The sequence below is a fragment of the Heterodontus francisci genome, chromosome 36 (genome assembly GCF_036365525.1).
Source record: "Heterodontus francisci isolate sHetFra1 chromosome 36, sHetFra1.hap1, whole genome shotgun sequence".
NCBI classification, from domain to species: Eukaryota; Metazoa; Chordata; class Chondrichthyes; order Heterodontiformes; family Heterodontidae; genus Heterodontus; species Heterodontus francisci.
In genome coordinates this window covers 36898126-36923837 of record NC_090406.1, presented here as the reverse complement: position 1 = coordinate 36923837, position 25712 = coordinate 36898126, and the positions used below count along the sequence as shown (strand labels likewise).

Here is a 25712-nt window from a genome sequence, read left to right as displayed (position 1 = left end):
GATATGTCAGAGTTACTCAGATTATTTTCTTCTGCGGAAGCATCTAGCCTTCACAGCACATCAGAGTCAATTAACAACAAACCTTTGGTAAAAAAAATTCTGAGGCACTATAAACTAGAACTCTAATGAGCTGCACTGCCATGTCAGTTCTTCAATGAAGTGTCTCCATACTTTTCTTTTCCCTTAGCTTCCTTTCTTTAAAGGTTCATGTCCCTTTGCATTAAGAGGGAGGAGCAAATTGTTAGCAAGCATAGTACTTGTGGGCAGCCTCAGCTGACTCTCCTTCCCATTATCCCTCCAGTCTTGTGGGAAAGCCTCTCATTTCCACCCAACACTTGACCTCCCCTCTCCCCCAGCTGAGTCCAAGAACTGTTTCTGTGATATACAATGCAAACTTCTGCTAATTTACAATGCACTGCAATGCATTAATACAAAATTACACTGAGGATATCTGCCCAGGTATCCTAAAAAAAATTAATTTACATATGCATAAAATGATGTAGCAACAACAAAACAAATAATGTTTACAGTTTGGATCCCAAAAGCTCTGGCCTACCTACCTCTGGGCTTCAAACTCTGGTTCCTACTGATGAAATCACCACTAATCCAAATACTTAACTTACCAAAATTTGATTCTTCACCCAGATCCTTCCCAAATTTTATCATGGATTCTCCGAGAAGCCCTTCTGGTTGAGGGTAGCCTGGATTTTTTACCTGTCCACGAATCTTTGATACGGTGTTCAGCATCGTTAGTTTAGCTCTGGATGCTGTGTGAAGATGCAATGGGTTAATTTTGGCAATCAAAATGTCTTAACAACTAGACAATTTTCATTGTGAAAGTCCAACAACTTACATGTAGTGCTCACACAATGAATCAAGAAATATTGAATAGAAATTCAAAAGGACAGTATAACTTCATAGCTTCATGAAATGAAGATTTTCATGTTGAAGTCTGAACTTTCATAGTACGCTCAGCTGAGCTGAAAAACTCCAGCAGTACAATTAAGTGATCTAACCATCCAAATTTGGGTGCATCAGGAGAAGCATTTTGAGCTGTATATTCAAGTAAATTACAGGTTTTGAAACAGGCAGTAGATATAATTTGAAGTCATGAATTATGAGTTCCCCACCAGAATGGTAATCAGCACTGAAGCTACTTTTATCTTTCTGGTGCTGCTGACTACTCACACACATGTATCGCAGAGCCAGTAGCAGGCAAAAGCAACGCATTATTTTTTAACAATCATCTGCCCAAAGATATTCAGCTGTTTAACCTGAAGTACCAGTGGTTACAAGCCGACCCCTGCTAAGGGTGGGAGCAGGCTGAGATGAATTTTAGACCTTTTAATATTGATGTCAGATAGCTATTTGCACCACCAGTTCCCAAAACTCAGGTCTTCCTCATCTGCAGTGAAACCAATGTAAACCATATTTGCTAAATTCAGCCACCAGCAAGATCTCATAATAAAGTGAGTCTTTCCAGCACCTGTACTTGGAAAATCTGGCAGGTTTACATGGCGTTTGCTATTGGCTGCACAAGACCCACACTTTGGGAAATAGCAGCACACAGATGACAATGTAAAAAGATAGCAAGATCACCATATGACATAGCACAGAAGCAGACCATTCAGTCCGTGCCTGGGCCGACTCTTTGAAAGAGATATCCAATTAGTCCCATTTTCCTGTTCCTTTGCCACAGTCCTACAAATTTTTCCTTTAGCAGACATTAAATAGACTGGATAATAACAAAGCAAATTGTCTTATGCAAATTGCTCTATCTGCTTTTTGAACAAATACTCGTGGCAACATTGACAAATGATATAATACAAGCCAACAGGAACAAATGATCTTGCTTTTAAAAATATATATATTCTTGTATGGTTAAGAATTAAAAACAGGAACCCAGCCTGATTTTTTTTTCCCTTAGTTTCAGGGCAGGCGGTGGCATATTGGTAATGTCACTGGACTACTAATCCAGAGGCCTAGGCTAATGCTCTGGGGCATGGGTTTCAATTCCACCATGGCAGATGGTGAACTTTGAATTCAAATAATAAATCTGGAATTAAAAACTAGTCCAATGGTGACTATGAAGCTATTGTTGATTGTTGTAAAAACCCATCTGGTTCACTAATGTCCTTTAGGGAAGGAAATCTGCCGCCTTCCCTGGTCTGGCCTGGCCGACATGTGGCTCCAGACCCACAGCAATGTGGTTGACTCTGAAATGGCCTAGCAAGCTACTCAGTGGTAACAAACTGCTACGAAGTGTAATAAAAGGAATGACAGACCACCCCGGCATCGACAACGGAAAACCCAGCCTTGTCGATGCTGCAAAGTCCTCCTTACCAACAGCTGGGGGCTTGTGCCAAAATTGGGAGAGCTGTCCCACAGACTAGTCAAGCAACAGCCTGACATAATCATACTCAGGGAATCATACCCTCCAGACAATGTCCAGACATTACCATCACCATCCCTAGGTATGTCCTGTCCCACCGGCACAAGAGCCCAACAGAGGCGGCGGCACAGTGGTATACAGTCGGGAGGGAGCTGCTCTGGGAGCTCTCAACACCGACTCCGGACCCTATGAAGTCTCATGGTATTAGGTAAAACATGGACAAGGAAACCTCCTACTGGTTACCACCTGCCGCCCCCTCCCCCCTCGGCTGATGAATCAATGCTTCTCCATGTTGAACATCACTTGGAAGCAACATTGAGGGTAGCAAGGCACAGAATGTACTCTGGGTAGGGGACTCCACTATTACCAAAAGCGGCTCAGTAGCACCACTACTGACCGAGCTGGCCGAGTCCTAAAGAACATAGCTGCTAAACTGGGTCTGCGGCAGGTGATGAGGAAAGTAGCAAGAGTGAAAAGCCTACTTGACCTCATGCACACCAATCTACCTGTCGCAGATGCAGCTGTCCATGACTGTATTGGTAGGAGTGCCCACTGCACAGTCCTTGTAGAAACTAAGTCCCATCTTCACATTGAGGATACCCACCATCGTGTTGCGTGGCATGACACCCATGCTAAAAGGGATGGATTTCAAATAGAACTAGCAACTCAAAACTGGGCATCCATGAGGTGCTGTGGGCCATCAGCAGCAGCACTGGATTCAAACAATCTGTAACCTCGTTGCCCAGCATATCCCCCACTCTACCATGACCATCAAGCTGGGGGACCAACACTGGTTAAATGAAGAGTGCAGGAGGGCATGCCAAGAGCAGCACCAGTCAAACCTAAAAATGAGGTGTCAACCTGGTGAGGCTAGAACACAGGACTACTTGCATGCCAAACAGCTTAAGCAGCATGCGATAGACGGGGCTAAGCGATCCCATATCCAACGGATCAGATCTAAGCTCTGTAGTCCTGCCGCATCCAGTTATAAATGGTGCTGGACAACTAAACAACTAACAGGAGGAGGAGGCTCCACAAATATCCCCACACTCCTCAACGATGGGGGGAGCCCAGCACATCAGTGCAAAAAAGACAAGGCCTAAGCATTTGCATCCATCTTCAGTCAGAATTGCCGAGTGGATGATCCATCTCTGCCTCTTCCTGAGGTCCCCAGCATCACAGATGCCAGTCTTTAGCCAATCCGATTCACTCCACATGATATCAAGAAATGGCTGAAAGCATTGGATACTGCAAAAGCTATGGGCCCTGACAACATTCCGGCAATAGTACTGAAGACTTGTGCTCCAGAACGAGCCGTGCCCCTAACTAAGCTGTTCCAGTACAGCTACAACACTGGCATCTACCTGGCAATGTGGAAAATTGCCCAAGTATGCCCTTTACATAAAAAGCAGGACAAATCCAACCTGGCCAATTACCACCCTATCAGTCTACTCTTGATCATCAGCAAAGTGATGGAAGCGGTCGCCGACAGTGCTATCAAGTGGCACTTGCTCAGCAACATCCTGCTCACTGACGCTGTTATGAAGGTGCTTCCATTTTTAATTTCATTTTAAAACTGAAAAGATTCCATGGATGTGTTGTTTTCACAAAGTTCACTAAATGGACACTTGAGATGTTGTTAATGAACAACCTTTGTGAGAAATCATGTACTTTAAGCTCAATATTTTTCTTATGCACTCATGCGATGTGTGCATCGCTGGTTAAGCCAGCATTTATTGCCCATCCCTAACTGTCCTTTAGAAGGGGGTGGTGAGCTGCCTTCTTCAACCGCTGCAGTCCATGCAGGGTAGGTACACCCATAGTGCTGTTAGGAAGGAAGTTACAGGATTTTGACTCAGCAGCAGTGAAGGAACAGTGATATAGTTCCAAGTCAGGAGGGTGTGTGGCTTGGAGGAGAAGTTGCAGGTGGTGGTATTCCCATGCATCTGCTGCCCTTGTCCTTCTAAGTGGTAGAGGTTGCAGGTTTGGAAACTGCTGTCCAAGGAGCCTTGGTGCGTTGCTGCAGTGTATGTTGTAGATGGTACAGACTGCTGCCACCGTGCATCGGTGGTGGAGGGAATGAATGTTTGTGGATGGAGTGCCAATCAAGCAGACTGCTTTGTCCTGAATGGTGTCCAGCTTCTTGAGTGTTGTTGGAGCTGCACCAATCCAGGCAAGCGGAGAGTATTCCATCACACTCCTGACTTGTGCCTTGTAGATGGTGGACAGGCTTTGGGGAGTCAGGCGGTGAGTTACTCGCCGCAGAATTCAGAGCCTCTGACCTGCTCTTGTAGCCACGGTATTTATATGGCTACTCCAGTTGAGTTTCTGGTCAATGGAAATCCCCAGAATGTTGATAGTGGAGGATTCAGTGATTGTAATGCCATTGAATGTCAAGGGGAGATGGTTAGATTCTCTCTTGTTGGAGATGGTCATTGCCTGGGACTTGTGTGGTCCAGCATGTCAGCTTCTCTTTCCTCCTGCCTTTGAAAAAACCCTGCATATTCAGTGTGATAACCAAAACCCTTGATGCCACATTTCTCCTGAGAAGCTGGAAGAAACCTGCCAGATTAATTCTTGACTCCGCCTGAAAAGAACTGCTCCAGAAAAGACCCATCTCCATATAACCGGACACCCGCCATGCTTCCGCATCTTCTATTTTTTCTTCAAGAATTAGAAGTATTTGGCCAAAGTATTCTTTTTTTGTCTTCTTTTGTAACACAGCTCTGCAGAGTGAATTTCTTTATTTTTTCAGTGGGCGTGTGTTTGTGTGTGGAGTATTTTAAAAGGGAACTTTCATATTTCAATCTGTGTGTTAATGCTTTGCTTTATTACTGGATAAGTCTGGTTTTATAATAAACTGATAATTTTGTTTATTAAAGAAACCCGGTTGGTGCATTTTATTCTGGGATAAAGAGTAGAGTATATGATTGAGCGCATCGGTAATTGGGTAAACATTTCAATATATGTTGTGGAGAAATGGAACTAAAAAAGACAGTGCATTCTTCCCACCTCGGTCTTAAAGCTCATTTTGGTTTCTGCCAGGGCCACTCCGCCAGGCACCTGACCACATTACAGCCTTTGTTCAAACATGGACAAAAGAGCTGCAATCCAGGCGTGAGGTGAGAGTGACTGCCCTTGACATCAAGGCAACATTTGACAGAATACGGTATCAAGGAGCCTGAGCAAAACTGGAGTTAATGAGAATCAGAGATGAAACTCTCCGCTGGATGGAGTTATAACTTGCACAAAGAATGATGGTTGTGGTTGTTGGGAGGTCAATCATTTCACTCCCAGGACATCACTGCAAGAGTTCCCCAGGGTAGTGTCCTGGGCTCAACCATTCTCAGCTGCTTCAATGACCTTCCCTCCATAATGTCAGAAATGGGGATGTTTGCTGATGATTGCACAATGTTCAGCACCATTCGTGACACCTCAGTTACTGAAGCAGCCCATGTCCAGATGCAGCAAGACCTGGACAACATCCAGGCTTGGGCTGATAAGTGGCAAGTAGCATTCATGCCATACAATTGCTAGGCAATGACCATCTCAAACAAGAGAGAGTCTAAACATCTCTCTGGGGCGGCACAGTGGTGCAGTGGTTAGCACCGCAGCCTCACAGCTCCAGCGACTTGGGTTCGGTGCTGGGTCCTGCCTGTGCGGAGTTTGCAAGTTCTCCTTGTGACTGCGTGGGTTTCCACCGGATGCTCCAGTTTCCTCCCACAGCTAAAGACTTGCAGGTTGATAGGTAAATTGGCCATTGTAAATTGCCCCTACTGTAGGTAGGTGGTAGGAGAATGGTGGGGATGTGGTAGGGAATATTGGATTAATGTAGGATTAGTATAAATGCGTGGTTGTTGGTCAGCACAGACTCGGTGGGCCGAAGGGCCTGTTTCAGTGTTGTATCTCTCTATCACTCTCCCCCTGACGGCAATGGCATTACCATCGCTGAATGCCCCACTATCAACATCTTGGGGGTTACCATTGACCAGAAACTGAACTGGACCAGCCACAGAAATATTGTGCCTACAAGAGCAGGTCTGAGGCTGGGAATCCTGCGGCGAGTAACTCACTGCCTCACTCCCCAAAGCCTGTCCACCATCTACAAGGTACAAGTCAGGAATGTGATGGAATACGCTCCACTTGCCTGGATAGGTGCAGCTCCAACAACACTCAAGAAGCTCAACATCATCCAGGACAAAGCAGCCTGCTTGATTGGCACCCGATCCGCCACCTTCAACATTCACTCCCGTCACCACTGACGTACAGTGGCAGCAGTGTGTACCATCTACAAGATGCACTCTTTTTGCAGCGGCGACAGGGAGAGCGAGGTGGCAGCTGGGTAACTGAGTTTACAACTTATATAAACTTACCTTTTGGTTTTGGCGGTTTCTTTTTGCAGCGGCGACAGGGAGAGCGAGATGGCAGCTGGGTAAGTGAGTTTACAACTTATATAAACTTACCTTTTTGTTTTGGCGGTTTCTTTTTGCAGCGGCGACAGGGAGAGCGAGGTGGCAGCCGGGTAATTAAGTCCTATATATTTGGGCAGCGGCTGAACCCGAGACACTACACCTGTAGTGTCTCCCACCCTCCCTCCTCCTCTAACCAAAAAAAAAGGTCTCGGTGGTGTGCAGATAAGGTAAGGCTTTATCTATTTTTTTTTTTCGTGTGATTGGTAAAAGATTTTCTTTCCTTTTTCGTTTATCTAAGTTAAGACTAACTTAAGCTCAAGATTGAAAATGGGAGGAGATCTCAGACCCGTGTTATGCTCCTCTTGCTCAATGTGGGAGCTCAGGGACACGGCTGATGTCCCTGACTCCTTCACGTGCTGGAAGTGTGTCCAGCTGCAACTCTTGTTAGACCGCATGACGGCTCTGGAGCTGCGGATGGACTCACTTTGGAGCATCCGCGATGCTGAGGAGGTCGTGGATAGCACGTTTAGCGAATTGGTCACACCGCAGATTAGCATTGCTGAGGGTGAAAGGAAATGGGTGACCAAAAGGCAGAGAAAGAGCAGGAAGGCAGCGCAGGTGTCCCCTGCGGTCATCTCCCTCCAAAACAGGTATACAGTTTTGGATACTGTTGAGGGAGATGGCTCACCAGGGGAAGGCAGCAGTAGCCAGGTTCATGGCACCGTGGCTGGCTCTGCTGTTCGGAAGTGCGGGAAAAAGAGTGGAAGGGCGATAGTCATCGGGGATTCGATTGTAAGGGGAGTAGATAGGCGGTTCTGTGGTCGAAAACGAGACTCCCAAATGGTATGTTGCCTCCCAGGTGCACGGGTCAGGGATGTCTCAGATCGGCTGCAGAACATTCTGAAAGGGGAGGGTGAACAGCCAGTTGTCGTTGTGCACATGGGCACCAATGAAATAGGTAAAAAACGGGATGAGGTCCTACAAGCAGAATTTAGGGAGTTAGGAGCCAAGTTAAAAAGTAGGACCTCAGAGGTAGTAATCTCAGGATTGCTACCAGTGCCACGTGATAGTCAGAGTAGAAATGAAAGAATAGTCAGGATGAATGCGTGGCTTGAGAGATGGTGCAGGAGGGAGGGGTTCAGATTTTTAGGACATTGGGACCGGTTCTGGGGGAGGTGGGACTATTACAAATTGGACGGTCTACACCTGGGCCGGACTGGAACCAATGTCCTTGGGGGTGCTTTTGCTAACGCTGTTGGGGAGGGTTTAAACTAATGTGGTGGGGGATGGGAACCAAATGAGGTCAGTGGACAGTAAGCAGGTAGTAACTAAAGCCTGTAAGGAACTAGATAATGAAGTCAGCATGACTAAGGGGAAGAGTAGACAGGGAGCAGATGATGAACGCAAAGGGACTGGTGGTCTGAGGTGCATTTGTTTTAATACAAGAAGTGTAGTAGGTAAGGCAGATGAACTTAGGGCCTAGATTAGTACCTGGGAGTATGATGTTATTGCTATTACTGAGACTTGGTTGAGGGAAGGGCATGATTGGCAACTAAATATCCCAGGATATCGATGCTTCCGGCAGGATAGAGAGGGAGATAAAAGGGGTGGAGGAGTTGCAGTACTGGTCAAAGAGGATATCACAGCTGTGCTGAAGGAGGGCACGATGGAGGACTCGAGCAATGAGGCAATATAGGCAGAACTCAGAAATAGGAAGGGTGCGGTAACAATGTTGGGGCTGTACTACAGGCCTCCCAACAGCGAGCGTGAGATAGAGGTACAAATATGTCAACAGATTATGGAAAGATAAAGGAGCAACAGGGTGGTGGTGATAGGAGATTTTAATTTTCCCAACATTGACTGGGATTCACTTAGTGTTAGGGGTCTAGATGGAGCAGAATTTGTAAGGAGCATCCAGGAGGGTTTTCTAGAGCAGTATGTAAATAGTCCAACTCAGGAAGGGGCCATACTGGACCTGGTGTTGGGGAATGAGCCCGGCCAGGTTGTTGAAGTTTCAGTAGGGGACTACTTTGGGAATAGTGATCACAATTCCGTAAGTTTTAGAATACTCATGGACAAAGACGAGAGTGGTCCCAAAGGAAGAGTGCTAAATTGGGGGAAGGCCAACTATACCAAAATTCGGCAGGAGCTGGGGAATGTAGATTGGGAGCAGCTGTTTGAAGGTAAATCCACATTTGATATGTGAGAGGCTTTTAAAGAGAGGTTGATTAGCGTGCAGGAGAGACATGTTCCTGTGAAAATGAGGGATAGAAGTGGCAAGATTAGGGAACCATGGATGACAGGTGAAATTGTGAGACTAGCTAAGAGGAAAAAGGAAGCATACATAAGGTCTAGGAGACTGAAGAAAGACGAAGCTTTGAAAGAATATCGGGAATGTAGGACCAATCTGAAACAAGAAATTAAGAGGGCTAAAAGGGGTCATGAAATATCTTTAGCAAACAGGGTTAAGGAAAATCCCAAAGCCTTTTATTCATACATAAGGAGCAAGAGGGTAACTAGAGAAAGGATTGGCCCACTCAAGGACAAAGGAGGAAAGTTATGCGTGGAATCAGAGAAAATGGGTGAGATTCTAAATGAGTACTTTGCATCGGTATTCACCGAGCAGAGGGACATGACGGATGTTGAGGTTAGGGACAGATGTTTGATTACTCTAGGTCAAGTCGGCTTAAGGAGGGAGGAAGTGTTGGGTATTCTAAAAGGCATTAAGGTGGACAAGTCTCCAGGTCCGGATGGGATCTATCCCAGGTTACTGTGGGAAACGAGAGAGGAAATAGTTGGGGCCTTAACAGATATCTTTGCAGCGTCCTTAAACACGGGTGAGGTCCCGGAGGACTGGAGAATTGCTAATGTTGTCCCCTTGTTTAAGAAGGGTAGCAGGGAAAATCCAGGTAATTATAGAGCGGTGAGCCTGACGTCAGTGGTAGGGAAGCTGCTGGAGAAGATACTGAGGGATAGGATCTATTCCCATTTGGAAGAAAATGGGCTTATCAGTGATAGGCAACATAGTTTTGTGCAGGGAAGGTCATGTCTTACCAACTTAATAGAATTCTTTGAGGAAGTGACAAAGTTGATTGATGAGGGAAGGGCTGTAGATGTCATATACATGGACTTCAGTAAGGCGTTTGATAAGGTTCCCCATGGTAGGCTGATGGAGAAAGTGAAGTCGCATGGGGTCCAGGGTGTACTAGCTAGATGGATAAAGAACTGGCTGGGCAACAGGAGACAGAGAGTAGCAGTGGAAGGGAGTTTCTCAAAATGGAGACGTGTGACCAGTGGTGTTCCACAGGGATCCGTGCTGGGACCACTGTTGTTTGTGATATACATAAATGATTTGGAGAAAAGTATAGGTGGTCTGATTAGCAAGTTTGCAGACGACACTAAGATTAGTGGAGTAGCAGATAGTGAAGGGGACTGTCAGAGAATACAGCAGAATATAAATAGATTGGATAGTTGGGCAGAGAAATGGCAGATGGAGTTCAATCAGGGCAAATGCGAGGTGATGCATTTTGGAAGATCCAATTCAAGAGTGAATTATACAGTAAATGGAAAAGTCCTGGGGAAAATTGATGTACAGAGAGATTTGGGTGTTCAGGTCCATTGTTCCCTGAAGGTGGCAACGCAGGTCAATAGAGTGGTCAAGAAGGCATACGGCATGCTTTTCTTCATCGGACGGGGTATTGAGTACAAGGGTTGGCAGGTCATGTTACAGTTGTATAGGACTTTGGTTCGGCCACATTTGGAATACTGCGTGCAGTTCTGGTCGCCACATGACCAAAAGGATGTAGATGCTTTGGAGAGGGTGCAGAGGAGGTTCACCAGGATGTTGCCTGGTATGGAGGGCGCTAGCTATGAAGAGAGGTTGAGTAGATTAGGATTATTTTCATTAGAAAGACGGAGGTTGAGGGGGAACCTGATTGAGGTGTACAAAATCATGAGAGGTATAGACAGGGTGGATAGCAAGAAGCCTTTTCCCAGAGTGGGGGATTCAATTACTAGGGGTCACGAGTTCAAAGTAAGAGGGGAAAAGTTTAGGGGGGACATGCATGGAAAGTTCTTTACGCAGAGGGTGGTGGGTGCCTGGAACGCGTTGCCAGCGGAGGTGGTAGATGCGGGCATGATAGCGCCTTTTAAGATGTATCTACACAGATACATGAATAGGCAGGAAGCAAAGAGATACAGACCCTTAGAAAATAGGCGACATGTTTAGATAGAGGATCTGGATCGGCGCAGGCTTGGAGGGCCGAAGGGCCTGTTCCTGTGCTGTAATTTTCTTTGTTCTTTGTTCACTGCAGCAACTAACCAAAGCTCCTTTGACAGCACCTTCCAAACCCGTGACCTCTACTAACTGGAAGGACTTGGGCAGCAGATGCATGGGAACACCACCACCTGCAACCTCCCCTCCAAGCCACACACCATCCTGACTTGGAACTATATCGCTGTTCCTTCACTGTCACTGGGTCAAAATCCTGGAACTCCCTTCCTAACAGCACTGTGAGTGTACCTAAACCCCAAGGACTGCGGCGGTTCAAGAAGGCAGCTCACCATCACCTTCTCAAGGGCAATTAGGGTTGGGCAATAAATGTTGGCTGAGCCAGCGACGCCCACATCCCACGAGTGAATAAACAAAAACCCAAATCTGTTAGAATTTTAGGGTCTTGCATCTGAAAATATTGAAGAGAACAGTGTTAGTTGCTCCCATAAGTTGTCCGAGAAGGTGTGACATTCCTACCTAATATCTAGATATGCAACAGCATAACCCAGGTGAAAACAATAGTCTCCTCTTGTGATTGGAACTGGACATCAATGTCTAAGACAGAGATAGAGAGATAGAGCACTGAAACAGGCCCTTTGGCCCACCATCAACCACCCATTTATACTAATCCTACATTAATCCCATATTCCCGACCTTCCCTCAATTCTCCTACCACCTACCTACACTAGGGGCAATTTACAATGGCCAATTTACCTATTAACCTGCAAGTCTTTGGCTGTGGGAGGAAACCAGAGCACCCGGCGGAAACCCACGCGGTCACAGGGAGAACTTGCAAACTCCGCATAGGCAGTACCCAGAACGTAACCCGGGTCGCTAGAGCTGTGAGGCTGCGGTGCTAACCACTGCGCCGCCCAAATCACTTCAATGCCTCTTTCCCACACTAGACCCATATCCCCTTATGTCATTTGTATTTAGAAATCTGTAAATCTCTGCTTTAAACATACTCAATGACTGAGCTTCCACTGTTCTCTGGGGTAGAAAATTCCAAAGATTCACAATCCTCTGAGTAAATAAATGCCTCCTCATCTCTGTCCTAAGTGGCTTCCCCCTTAGTTTGAAATGGCTGCGTTTGCTGACAACACCACCACTAATTGCCCCAAAGGAGCAAAAACTTTTGAGCCCAGCTACAAACTGTTAAGCTGCTTTATTGCACAGTGGGTGAATATTTCAGAGTAATAGTTATAACTGAAATAAATGAATTCTCAGTACAATTTGTCATTGCATAAAATAAATTAATGAATACACTATACTTTCACAGTAGATCAACTTACTTAGCATCCCACAGATGTTCTATGGAGACAGGAGGAGTACCCTTGTCCCTTCCAGCTCTATAGAAGACTAAGAATTTTCCAGGTATTTGGGCCTTGCTTGAGCAGTGCGGTGACTGCTGGTCAGGCTGCTTAAGACCTGGTAATGCCAGCTGCAGCTTGCAATGGGCAAATAAATTTATAATGAGTGTCTGAAATAAGTAAAGGCCTGTGCTCATAAAAAATATTGTGTACAGATTGTGAAGTGTTAGGTGGAAGTGTTAAAAGGAAGAAAGGTTGATACAAGGTATTCTATTCAGTATACTTGGTCCAACCTCGATGTGAAGGATGTCACCAAGGCCGTATGAAAATTCAGCACAGTCCCAGGCTTTACAAATGCTATATCTCCAATGTACAGAAGAAGCCAGAAATAGCTATCAGCATCAACCAACATATGTATCCCTTTGGGAATTTGACCAAGGTACAGAATACAAAAGCAGGGATGTAATGCTGGAACTGCATAAACTGCTAGTTAGGCCACAGCTGGAGTATTGCGTACAGTTCTGGTCACCACATTACAGGAAGGACATAATTGCTCTGGAGAGTACAGAGGAGATTTACAAGAATGCTGCCAGGGCTGGAAAATAGCAGCTATGAGGAAATATTGGATAAGCTCGGGTTGTTTTCCTTCGAACAGAGGAGGCTGAGGGGTGCCTTAATTGGGGTGCACAGAATTATGACGGGCCTAGATAGAGTAGACAGGAAGGACCTGTTTCCCCTACTGGAGAGGTCAATTACCGGGGGAACAGAATTAAATGTGATTGGTAGAAGGACTAGAGGGGACATGAGGAAAAACTTTTTCACCCAGAGGGTGGTGGGTGTCTAGAATTCGCTGCCCGGATCGGTAGTGCAAGCAAAAACCCTCAACTCATTTAAAAGGTACCTGGACCTGCACCTGAAGTGCTGTAACCTGCAGGCTATGGACCAGTTGCTAGAAGGTGGGATTAGAATGGTCGGCTAGTTTTTTCAGCCAGTACAAACACGATGGGCTGAATGGCCTCTTTCTGTGCTGTAACTTTTCTATGGTTCTATGAATTCTGTGCTTATCTTGTTTTAAACTAAATTTACTACTTCCTTTGATGGCCTATTGGGTTAAGACACCACCTAGTGTAGCACCATCAAATAAAGAAGAAAGTCCCAGGATTGATCCTTAGTTTGTGCTGAGTTGAGCTGATTTTGGTAATGAGTTTCTTGCTCGATTGTTATCCAGTAACTCCTGTTGGAGAAGTAGTTCTTTGGCAGCGCTAGGATAGAACAGGATTGGACTTGGATGTTTGTATTCCTTGGTTGAACAGCCTTTAATGTTTAAGCTCACGCAACAGCCCCTTACATGAGGCACTGGGAGGCCATCAGCCCTGGAGAACACAAACTTTAGCAATCAGTATCTTCAGGTGATAAGGTGAGCAAACTATAAAGGCACAGGATTTGAACCATCAGAAGTTCTTTCCTGTAATGTAAATAGGTCATGTAGCAAATGCTCGCAGCATGATAACTACATTAACACTTTTTTTTGTTCGTTGTTTTAAGTGGGCTCAGCAAAAGAATTGGTGAAACACTGGGAGAAAAATCCAGTTTCTTCCAGTCTGCATGATTTCTTTAGCCAAGGTATTTAATCGACAAGGTGGTAGGGGAGAAAAGAGTAATCATATGGGGAGAATGGCCAACAGACACAGCAATAGAAGAAACCAGGAAACCAGTATATTGTTAGCCAAGAATTTGAGAGCCCCTGGAGATATAATGCATTCAAATAGGTTTTTTGCAGAATAAAACTTAATTTATAATTTAGTCATGTCTGAAAGGCTCTTTAATTTTCAAGATTTTTGTATTCTGTACAATATTGAGCTTCAGGAATGCACGGAAAATTTTACAGATGGCCCATCAGGAAATGTATTTTAGAAGCTGGAAAGGAAATTCAGCAGAGTTCTGTATTTCCTTATCCCTTTGAGGACATAAACCTGTTTCTCATTTGCTGACAATATTCAATAAATACCGTTATAAATCACAATGCGAGGCTACAGTGTACAAGAACAGTACTTAATAATCTTTTTTTTATTGCTGAATAAGGCCAAAATTATAGTTCCAATATTCTTAATCTGGTTACTTTTGAAATAAGGAAATCAGTTATTCCAGAGTTCAATCTTTGACTATGTGACAAAGAACACAGAGTGCAGTTCATGGGAGCAATATTTGTACAAGATGCAGGACTGTACATATTGCACTGATGGTTTTGGTCATTTTTATGGCCTTAAATCTACAAGCTGTACAAACACAAGTTGAAGGCTGTTTTGCAAACAAAGTGCTGGCATCCTTACAGCAATTATTAATTTTCAAAACAAAAAAGGTTTTCCAATTTTCTTCCTGTTCCTGAAGGTACCAATTCATGCTAAGGTACAGTTCTGTGGGACCCAGTTTTTCTCAGATAACACTCTTGCTAATGAGTCACTTTTTATGTGCAAGGCTAGATAGCAACTGTCTGCAGGTTATTCACCCATGGAACATCACAGTTGAGCCTAATTCTGTCCACAAATGCACTTTGCAGCAAGAGTAACTTGATTGTGATTAGGAACAAGAATGCTGGCTGATTTTCTCCTCCAGGCCCAGAGGTGTGGAGGTCATTTGTTTCACTCATACCGCTATTCCAACTCGCAATCAATTAACACAAACACAGAATAAGGAATAATTTTAATTTATTCTTAAAATTTTGGGGGCCAGTTTAAATTTGTTCCATGCGGAGAATGAAGCAATTTTGCATTTTTGGCGTCCACACAGATGAGAATAGCACAACCAGTTGCAGAAACTCTCTAGAGTGCATATGTTAAGTTGCTCAAGCAGCAAGCTTCAACTAAAACAAGTAGAGTTAACAATGGTTGAGTCCTCAATATCTGTTAATGCTAACTAGCTGTCACTGAGTTGAATCCACACAGGTCTGTAGTTGTAAAAACAGTTCCAAACAGGCTGTTTTTCACTTTTTAATTATATTGTTCAACAAAAGGGGCCTGGGTAATGTGCCTCAATTTACACCACTGACCCTTTTCAAATTAAAAAAAGTTACTCTTACAAGTGAGAAACATATTTACTTGACAATTTTCACCTAATATCATGTCTTTATGTTGTGAAAAAGGAGAATATACAATCGAAAAGGTGATTTTAGATTCCACCAAAATAGATTATAGACCTCCTATATCCATCAATTTTCTCCCCTCTCCTTTCCTGAAGGTGTTGATACTTGCTGAATTACAGCTTGACAGGCATGGTTACCTCCATATTCTTCACATGCAAGTCCAGATGGTGCATGTCAGCGGACTATTCAACCGGTTCAGGGATTTTTAAAAATTCATTCTTGGGATATGAGCATCTCTGGCAAGGCCAGCATTTATTACCCATCCCTAATTGCCCTTGAGCAGGTGATGAGCTGCCTTCTTGAACTGCTGCAGTCCATAAGGTGTAGGTACATCCACAGTGCTGTTAGGGAGGGGGTTCCAGGATTTTGCCTCGGTGACAGTGAAGGAAAGGTGATATATTTTCAAGTGAGGACGGTGTGCGACTTGGAGGGAAACTTGCAAGTGGTGATGTTCCATTAGTTATGCATGGTCTTGCTCCTACCAAAAGTACATGAATAACTTGGATATAGAACTAGAGGAAATGGTATTTAAATTTTGCAGATGTTACTAAAATAAAATGTTTTGCAGCAAACTCTGATAACCAAATGGAAGCTCTAAAAGGGATAGTGATAAGATGGTGAAATGGGAAAAAACGTGGCAGATAGAACTCAATGTCAGCAAATACAAGTGGATGATTTTGGTAAATAATTTGAATGGAGGAAGGCTGGATGATGTGGAAGAGCAAAGTGATTTGGTGGGGGGCAGGGGTTGTGTTCATAAGACATTAAAAAGCAGCAGTGAATAAGGCTATGAAGTAAGTTAATGGATTACTGGGTTTTATAGCAAGAGATATGGAATATAAAAGACAAGGTGCAGTGGTAATCTTAGCAGTACCACAGTGGGAGTACTCGGTCAGGTCTTTTCTTAGTTTTCGATTTTCCAGAGAAAAGAACCACACGCTGCTCAATCTTTCCTGGTAATTAAACTCTCTTAATTCTGGTAATATCTTTGTAAATCTTCTGTACTTATTCCAGTGCTTCACCATCCTTTTTGTTGTACGGAGACGAGAATTGCACACAGTGCTCCAAGTGTGCTCTAGCCAAGGTTCTATATAAATTTAACATTAGCTCCCTGCTTCTGGTTTTATTCCTCTAGAAATGAACAGTACTTTGTACGCTTTACGTTCTGATAAACAGAGTTGCAATCGTTAGTGATTTATGTATCTGTATTTCCAAATTACTTTGCACTTCTACCCCATTTAGTTTCTTGCCTTTCGAGGAATAAGTGGCCTCTTTATTCCTCTCACCAAAATAAACCACCTCAGTTTGCTACATTAAATTTCTTTTGCATTTATCTTCCACTCTACAAGCCTGCTCGTGTCTTCCTGTACTTTAGAGCAAACCTCAAATTATTAGCCATACCTGTGACCACCACCCCCAAAAAAAATTATCAACTGTAAATGTCAACACATCTTTAATTTATGAGTTCAAATAATGTATGCGTGAGATAAAAAATAGTGGTCCCAGCAGGTTCCACTTTCTGCAAGTCTGAAAAACTTCACTCATCTCCTATCCACTTTTCTGTTTATAGCTATCTTTCAATCCATTTGAACATAAGAATTTAAGAGCTAGGAGCAGGAGTAGGCAATTCAGCCCCTTGAGCCAGCTCCGTCATTCAATACGATCATGGCTGATCTCATCTTGGCCTCAACTCCACTTTCCTGCCCATTCTCCATAACCCTTCAACCCGTTTCTAATTAAAAATCTGTCTATCTCCTCCTCAAATTTACCCAATGTCCCGGCATCCACTGCACTCTGGGGTAGTGAATTCCACAGATTCACGACCCTTTGAGAGAAGTAATTTCTGCTCATTTCGGTTTTAAATCTGTTACCCCTTATCCTAAAACTATTACCTCCCATTCTAGATTGCCCCACCAGAGGAAACATCCTCTCTATGTCTACTTTGTCAATCTCCTTAATCATCTTATATACCTCAATTAGATCTCTTCTCATTCATGTAAACTCCAGTGAGCAAAGGCCTAAACTGCTCAAACTCTCTTCATAAAACAAGCCCCCCATCTCTGGAATTAACCTAGTGAACCTGCTCTGAACTACCTCCAATGCAACTACATCCTTTCTCAAGTAAGGGGACCAAAACTGTACGCAATACTCCAGGTGTGGTCTCACGAATGCCTTGTACAATTGCAGCAACACTTCACTACTTTTATACGCTATTCCTTTAGCAATAAATGCCAAAATTCCATTTGCCTTCCTTGTAACCTGCTACACCTGCAAACTAGTTTTCTGCGATTCATGTACGAGGACACCCAGATCCCTCTGCACCAAAGCACTCTGAAGTTACTCTCCATTTAGAATATTTGCCTTTCTATTCTTCCGACCAAAATGGATAACCTCACACTTAGCCATGTTAAACTCTATCTGCCAAATTTTGGCCCTTTTACCTGACCTATCCAAATCCATTCGTAAATTTCTTATTTCTTTATTGCAACTTACTATCCCACCTATTTTAGTGTCATCTGCAAATTTGACTATAGTATCTTCTATCCCTGCATCCAAGTCATTTACATAGATTGTAAATAGTTGGGGCCCGAGGACCAAACCCTGTGGCACCCCACTAGTTACATCTTGCCAACTAGAAAAAGACCCATTTAATAATAGCTTCTAACATTTTCCCTAAGACAGATGTTAATCTAACTGGACTGTAGTTTCCTACTTTCTGCCTCCCTCCCTTTTTGAATAAGGAGTCACATTAGCTTTTTTCCAATCCACTGGAACCTTTCCCATATCCAGAGAATTTTGGAATATTATAACCAATGGATCCACGACCTCCACTGCCACTTCCTTTAAGACCCTGGGACGTAAACCATCAGGCCCTGGGGACTTGTTTGCCTTCAACCTCAATAGTCTGCTCAGTACTTTTTCCCTAGTGATGATGATTGTTCTAAGTTCCTCCCTTTCTATAACCTCTGCATTACCTGGTACTATTGAGATGGTACTAGTGTCCTCCACCTTGAAAACTGAAGCAAAATACTGATTTAGTGTCTCTGCCATTTCTAAGTTCCCTTCTATTAACTCCCCAGTCTCATCCACCAAAGGACCAACATTCACTTTAGCTACTCTCTTCCCTTTTCTATATTTATAGAAGCTTTTGCTATCTGTTTTTATATTCTGCGCTAGTTTTCTTTAATAATTTACCTTTGCTCTTTTTATTACTTTTTTAGTAACTCTTTGTTTATCTTTATAAGTTTTCCAATCTTCCACTGGCCTTCGCAATGCCTTAGTTTTTGTCTTTATGTTATCCTTAACTTCCTTGCTTAGCCATGGATGTTTTTTCCCCTCCTAGAATCTTTCTTCCTCTCTGGAATATATTTTAGTTGGGATAAATTGAATATCTCCTTAAACATCTGCCACTGTTCGTCAACTGTCCTACCTTGCAGTCTTCCTGCCCAGTCCACTAGGGTCAAATCTGTACTTTGTTTAATTCCAGAACGCTCATGTGGGACTCCAGCTTCTCGCCCTCAGTCTGAATTTGAAATTCTAGCATGCTATGATCACTTTTCCCTCGAGGATCCTTAACAATTAGATCATTTATTAATCCCACCTCATGACACAACACCAAATCTAGAAAAGCCTGCTCCCTGGTTGGTTCCACAACATATTGCTCCAAAAAACAATCCATAATACATTTGATGAACTTTCCCTCGAGGCTACCCTTGCCAATTTGACAAATCCAGTCTATATGCATATTAAAATCACCCATGATTATTGCCGTACCTTTCTTACAAGTCCCCAGTATTTCCTGGTTTATACTGTGCCCCACTGTGGAACTACTGTTTGGGGACCTATAGATTACTCCCACCAGTGACTTCTTTCCCTTGCTATTTCTTATTTCTACCCAGACTGATTCTACGCCTTGATCTCCAGTGCCTATATAATTTCTCACTACAGCACTGATCTCTTCCTTCGCTAACAAAGCTACACCAGCTCCTTTTCCTTCTTGTCTATCCTTCCGAAATACCGAGTACCCTTGGATATTCAATTCCCAAAACTGGTTTCCCTGTACATCCTCTGATCTTTGTCATGAGTCTTGTATGAGGCACCTTATTGAAGGCCTTCTGAAAGGCCAGCTCAGTGTGTAGGAAGATGCGTTTGGAGTTTAAAAAGAAAACTTAATAGGTAATATGACCATCACAACTACAGGAGGAGTACACCAATATCATCTGCAAAACTTGCATTTACATAGCACCTTCAACATAGAAAACCATCCAAAGCGTTTGAGGTCTAATCAAGAGGGAGAAAAGTTCACATTCATTAGAAATGACTTGCAAAGCTAGAAAATTATTAAAACCAATTTATCTGCAGCAATAACTTCTATCTCTCAGCTTAATCCTCCAAACTACAATGGAGACGGGCTGCTTCAGTATCTGAGGAGTTGCGGATGCTGCTGAACATTGTGCAATCATCAGCAAACATCCCCACTTCTGACCTTATGGAGGAGGGAAGGTCATTGATGAAGCAGCTGAAGATGGTTGGGTCGAAGACACTCCCCTGAGGAACTCCTGCAGTGATGTCCTGGGACTGAGATTATTGACCTCCAACAACTACAACCATCTTCCTTTGCGCTGGGCATGATTCCCACCAGTGGAGAATTTTCCCCCGATTCCCATTGACTCCAGTTTGTCAAGGTCTCCTTGATGCTATACTCTGTCAAATGCAGCCCTGACGTCAAGAGCAGTTTTTATCACCTCATAACTGTGGTTCAACTCTTTTGTCAATCTTTGGAGAAGTCTGCAATGCGGTCAGGAACTGAGTGGCCCAGACAGAACCCAAACTGACCATCAGTGAGCAGGTTATTGCTGAACAAGTGCCGCTTGATAGCACTGTCCACGACCCCTTTTGTCACTTTGCTGATGATCGAGAGTAGACTGATGGGGCAGTAATTTGCTGGGTTAGATTTGTCCTGCTTTTTGTGTACAGGACATACTTGGGCAATTTTCCACATTGCCGGGTAGATGCTAGTGTTGCAGTTAAACTAGAAAAGCTTGGCTAGGGGCGCAGCTAGTTCTGGAGCACAAGTCTTCAGTACTATTGCCGGAATGTTGTCAGGGTCCATAGCCTTTGCAGTATCCAATGCTTTCAGCCATTTCTTGATATCATGTGGAGTGAATCTGATTGGCTGAAGACTGGCATCTGTGATGCAGGGGACCTCAGGAGAAGGTCGAGATGGATCATCCACTCGGCACTTCTGGCTGAAGATGGATGCAAATGCTTCAGCCTCGTCTTTTGCACTGATGTGCTGGGCTCCCCCAATGTTGAGGGTGGGATATTTTTGGAGCCTCTCCTCCTGTTAATTGTTTAATTGTCCACCACCTTTTACAACTGGATGTGGCAGGACTGCAGAGCTTAGATCTGATCCGTTGGATGTGGGATCGCTTAGCCCTGTCTTTCGCATGCTGCTTACGCTGTTTGGCATGCAAGTAGTCCTGTGTTGTAGCTTCACTAGGCTGACAACTCATTTTTAGGTATGGCTGGTGCTGCTCCTGGCATGCCCTCCTGCACTCTTCATTGAACCAGGGTTCGTCCCCCGGCTTGATGGTAATGGTAGAGTGGGGGATACGCCGGGCCACGAAGTTGCAGATTGTGGTTGAATACAATTCTGCTGCTGCTGATGGCCCACAGCACCTCATGGATGCCCAGTTTTGAGTTGCTAGTTCTGTTCGAAATCTATCCCATTTAGCACGGTGGTCATGCCACACAACACGATGGTGGGTATTCTCAACGTGAAGATGGGACTTCATCGCCACAAGACTGTGCGATGGTCACTCCTACCAATACTGTCATGGACAGATGCATCTGTGACAGTTAGATTAGTGAGGACGACGTCAAGTAGATTATTCCCTCTTGTTGGTTCCCTCATCACCTGCCGCAGACTCGGTCTGGCAGCTATATGCTTTAGGACTCGGCTAGCACGGTCAGTAGTGCAGCGACCAAGCTACTGTTTGTGATGGACATTGAAGTCCCCCACCCAGAATACATTTGGTGCCCTTGCTACCCTCAGTGCTTCTTCTAACAGGGAGACAGTGGCGTAGTGGAAATGTTACTGGCCTAGTAATCCAGAGGCATGGGGTAATGCCCTGGGAACACGGGTTCAAATCCCACCATGGCAGCTAGTGGAATTTAAATTCAATTAATTAATAAAACATCTGCAATTAAAAGCTAGACTTAGCAATGGTGCCATGAAATTACCATCAATTGTCATAAAAACCCATCTGGTTCACCAATGTCCTTTAGGGAAGGAAATCTGCAGTCTTGGTCTGGCCTACTTGTGACTCCAGACCCACAGCAATATATTGACTCTTAACTGCCCTCTGAAATGGCCTCTCAAGCCACTCAGGTGCCAATTTGGGATGGGCAACAAATGCTGGCCTTGCCTGCAATACCCACAACCCATGATAGAAGAAAACAATTGGTGTACTACGTGGAGAAGCACTGGTTTATCAGTTGAGGGGGGAGGGGGGTTGGTAATCAGCAGGTTTCCTTGCCTGTGTTTGATCTGATTCCACGAGACTTCGTGGGATCCGGAGTCAATGTTGAGGACTCCCAGGGCAATTCTCTCCTGCCTGAATACCACTGTGCCGCCACCTCTGGTGGGTCTGTCCCCTTGGTTGGACAGAGCATACCCAGGATGGTGAAGGTCATGTCAGAGACATTGACTGCAAAGTATGAGTATGACCATGTCATGATGTTGCTTGACTCATCTGTGGGACAGACCTCCCAATTTTTGCACAAGCCCCCAGATGTTAGTAACGAGGACTTTGGAGGGTTGACAGGGCTGGGTTTTCCATTGTCGTTTCCAGTGCCAAGGTCGATGCTGGGTGGTCTGTCCGGTTTCATTCCTTCTCTTACACTTTGTAGCGGTTTGATACAACTGAGTGGCTTGCTAGGCTATTTCAGAGTCTACCACATTACTGTGGGTCTGGAGTCACATGTAGGCCAGACCAGATAAGGACGGCAGATTTCCTTCCCTAAAGGAAACCAGAAGGCAACCAGATGGGTTTTTACAACAATCGACAATGGTTTCATGGTCACCATTAGATTAGTTTTTTAAATTCCAGATTTGTTAATTGAATTCAAATTTCACCATCTGCCATCGTGGGATTTGAACCCATGTCCCCAGAGCATTAGCCTAGGCCTCTGGATTACTAGTCCAGTGACGTTACCATTATGCCACCACCTCCCTGTACCTGAACCAGGTAGGTCTGTAGTACTCCAGGCACTGTTGGTGATTGACCAACGTTTAACTGTTGAATAGACAGTTCATTATTAAAAAAAAATTAAATTGCAACAGGCCTTTAATGCACCTCCTACCTATGTCTTCTCCAGTTATTGGCTTGCAGCATGGTGACTGCAAATTAGACATGGCTGCTGGTCTAGGTGAAGGAGAAATGGTCTTGGAGAACTGAGGCATGAATCCTTTATTCAGCTTAACGTTGGCTTTTCAGAGGCTGAGACCAGGAAACCTTGGTGTCCCAGTATGCACTTTGTGGCTTCTATCCAAAGAAGGAAAATATACTGAGCATGAAAGCTACCTGGAATCTCACCATTAGGACTTCAAGGGTATCTACAAGTTATCATGGGATGCTTATCACCTGCTGTGAAGGCTTGTAATGTAATTAAAGAAATTGGCTGCATTTTGCTCTCACGAGCAGTAATGAGACAAAATTAGGCTTTTGTTTCCAGAGATGAAAACAGAATTGCTGAATAGGATTCCAAAACAGTAATAAAATCCTCAAGTCCTAATTTAATAAAAAGGAATTTAACTTATTCAGTCACCTTGAAGGATTGGCGCTAGTCACAGGCCTTAATTTAGGGTGTTTTTTCTGTCCTCAGATATTTTGGGGCTGAGTCAACTTTTGTCAAGCTGTTTGCCAGCTTTTCTGAGGTTTGCAGGCTGGCATACATGGAACAAACAATTTACGTCTTGGCATTCATACTGATTCCTTGTTAACAATATATTCTAACAGCCCAGAGCACACCAAGCAAATTACGGAAGACAAAACAAAAAACTCAAGCGTAACTTCAACTGCCCAGGCTGAATCTTTCTTGTGACTATTACATTTACAGCACAAAGGATCTGAAGGAACTGGGTTCTTTACCAGTCATCATTTTACTCATTCCAATTGCAGAGACTCCCAAATATATACAGCCAATTAACCACTATAAGCTATTACATGTATTCCTACATGTGCATAGGTATTGAATTGTTTTTGAGGCTGCACCACTGAAATATTTTTCTCAGACTGAATAGTGAGGTAAGGGATCAAATTTGGGAAGATATGGTAAATCAAGGAGTAGAGTCAAGGCAAGAGAGGAAGGTATTAATATGGGAAATGATAAACAGACTGTGACAGGAAGGGACAAAGTGTACAAATCTAAGAGTAAATCAACAGATAAGGCTAGAGGTTACAAAAATAATAAAAAGGACAAAACTAAAGGCTCTGTATCCAAATGCACATAGCATCCGAAACAAAACAGATGAACTGAGAGCACAAATAGAAATAAATAAGTACGATCTGATAGCCATTACAAAGACATGGCTGCAGGATGACATGGATTGGGACCTGAATATTGAAGGGTACATGGCATTTAGGAACGACAGGAAGCTCGGAAAAGGTGGAGGGTGGCTCTGTTAATTAATGATGGTATTAGCGCAATAGAGAGGGATGACCTAAGTTCAGGAAACCAGGACGTAGAAGCAGTTTGGGTAGAGATGAGAAATCATAAAGGCAAGAAGTCACTTGTGCGAGTGGTGGACAGGCCGCTTAACGTTAACCACACTGTAGGATGGGGTATAAAAGGAAGAAATAATGGCAGCCTGTCAGAAAGGTATGGTGATAATCATGGGGGATTTTAACCTACAAATAGACTGGAAAAATCAGATGGGCAGAGGTAGCCTACATGAGCAGTACATAGAATGTTTTTGGGATAACTTCTTGGAACAGTACATTCTGCAGCCAGAGAGGAGGCTATACTAGACCTGGTATTGTGAAACGAGATAGGATTAATGACCTCATAGCTAAGGCGCCCCGAGGTAGCAGCGTTGAATTTTACATTCAGTTTGAGGGAGAGAAGAGTGGGTCAAAGACCAGTATTTTAAACTTAAATAAGGACAATTATGAGGGCATGAATGCAGAGCTAGCTAAAGTAAACTGGCAAATTAAGTTAAGGGATAGGTCAATAGAGATGCAGTGGCAGACATTTAAGAAGATATTTCAGAATACACAAAATAGATACATTCCAATGAGAATGAAAAATTCGAAGGGTGGGACCTGCCATCCGTGCTTAACTAAAACAGTTAAACATAGTATCAAACTTAAAGGAAAAGCATATCATTACGCAAAGATGGGTGGCAGGTCAGATGATTGGATAGAATATAAAAAACAGCAAAGAATGAATAAAAGATTGATAAGGAAGGTAAAATTAGAGTACGAGAGAAAGCTAGCTAGAAGTATAAAGACAGATAGTAAGAGTTTCTATAGATATTTAAAAAAGAAAAGCGTTAACAAAGTGAACATTGGTCCGATAGAAAATGAGTCTGGGGAATTAATTGAAAAGGTAATTTGCATCAGTATTCACTATAGAGGATACAAATAACATCCCAGTATTATCTGTAAGTCAGGAAATGGAAGGGAGGGAGGAACTCAAGAAAATTAGAGTCATCAGGGAAGTGGTACTGAACAAATTGTTGGAGCTGTGGGCTGACAAATCCCCGGGTCCTGATGGACTTCATCCTCGGGTGTTAAAAAAAGTGGCTAGTGAGGCAGCTGATGCGTTAGTTTTAATTTTCCAAAATTCCCTAGACTGAGGGAAGGTTCCGCTAGACTGGAAAATAGTGAATCTAACTCCTTTATTCAAAAAGGGAGGGAGACAGAAAGCAGGAAACTACAGGCCAGTTAGCTTAACGTCTGTCTTAGGGAAAATGTTAGAAGCTATTATTAAAGAGGGCAGGGCATTTAGAAAAATTCAAGGTAATCAGGCAGAGTCAACATGGTTTTGTGAAAGGGAAATCATGTTTAACCAATTTATTGGAGTTCTTTGAGGGAGTTACATGTGCTGTGGATGAGGGGAACCGGTGGATGTATTGTACTTAGATTTCCAGAAGACATTTGATAAGATGCCACATCAA

At 43.7% G+C, this 25712-nt stretch overlaps 1 protein-coding gene across 2 annotated transcripts in view; it reads right to left on the bottom strand.

The window, feature by feature from the left end:
• The window catches only part of LOC137351752 (endophilin-A2-like), a 151239-nt gene that overhangs the window by 32417 nt on the left and 93110 nt on the right, over nt 1-25712 (bottom strand). For both annotated transcript variants that reach the window (XM_068016547.1, XM_068016546.1), the window contains exon 4: nt 624-767. In XM_068016547.1, coding sequence (XP_067872648.1) covers nt 624-767 — 144 coding nt within the window. The remainder of the gene's footprint in view (nt 1-623; nt 768-25712) is intronic.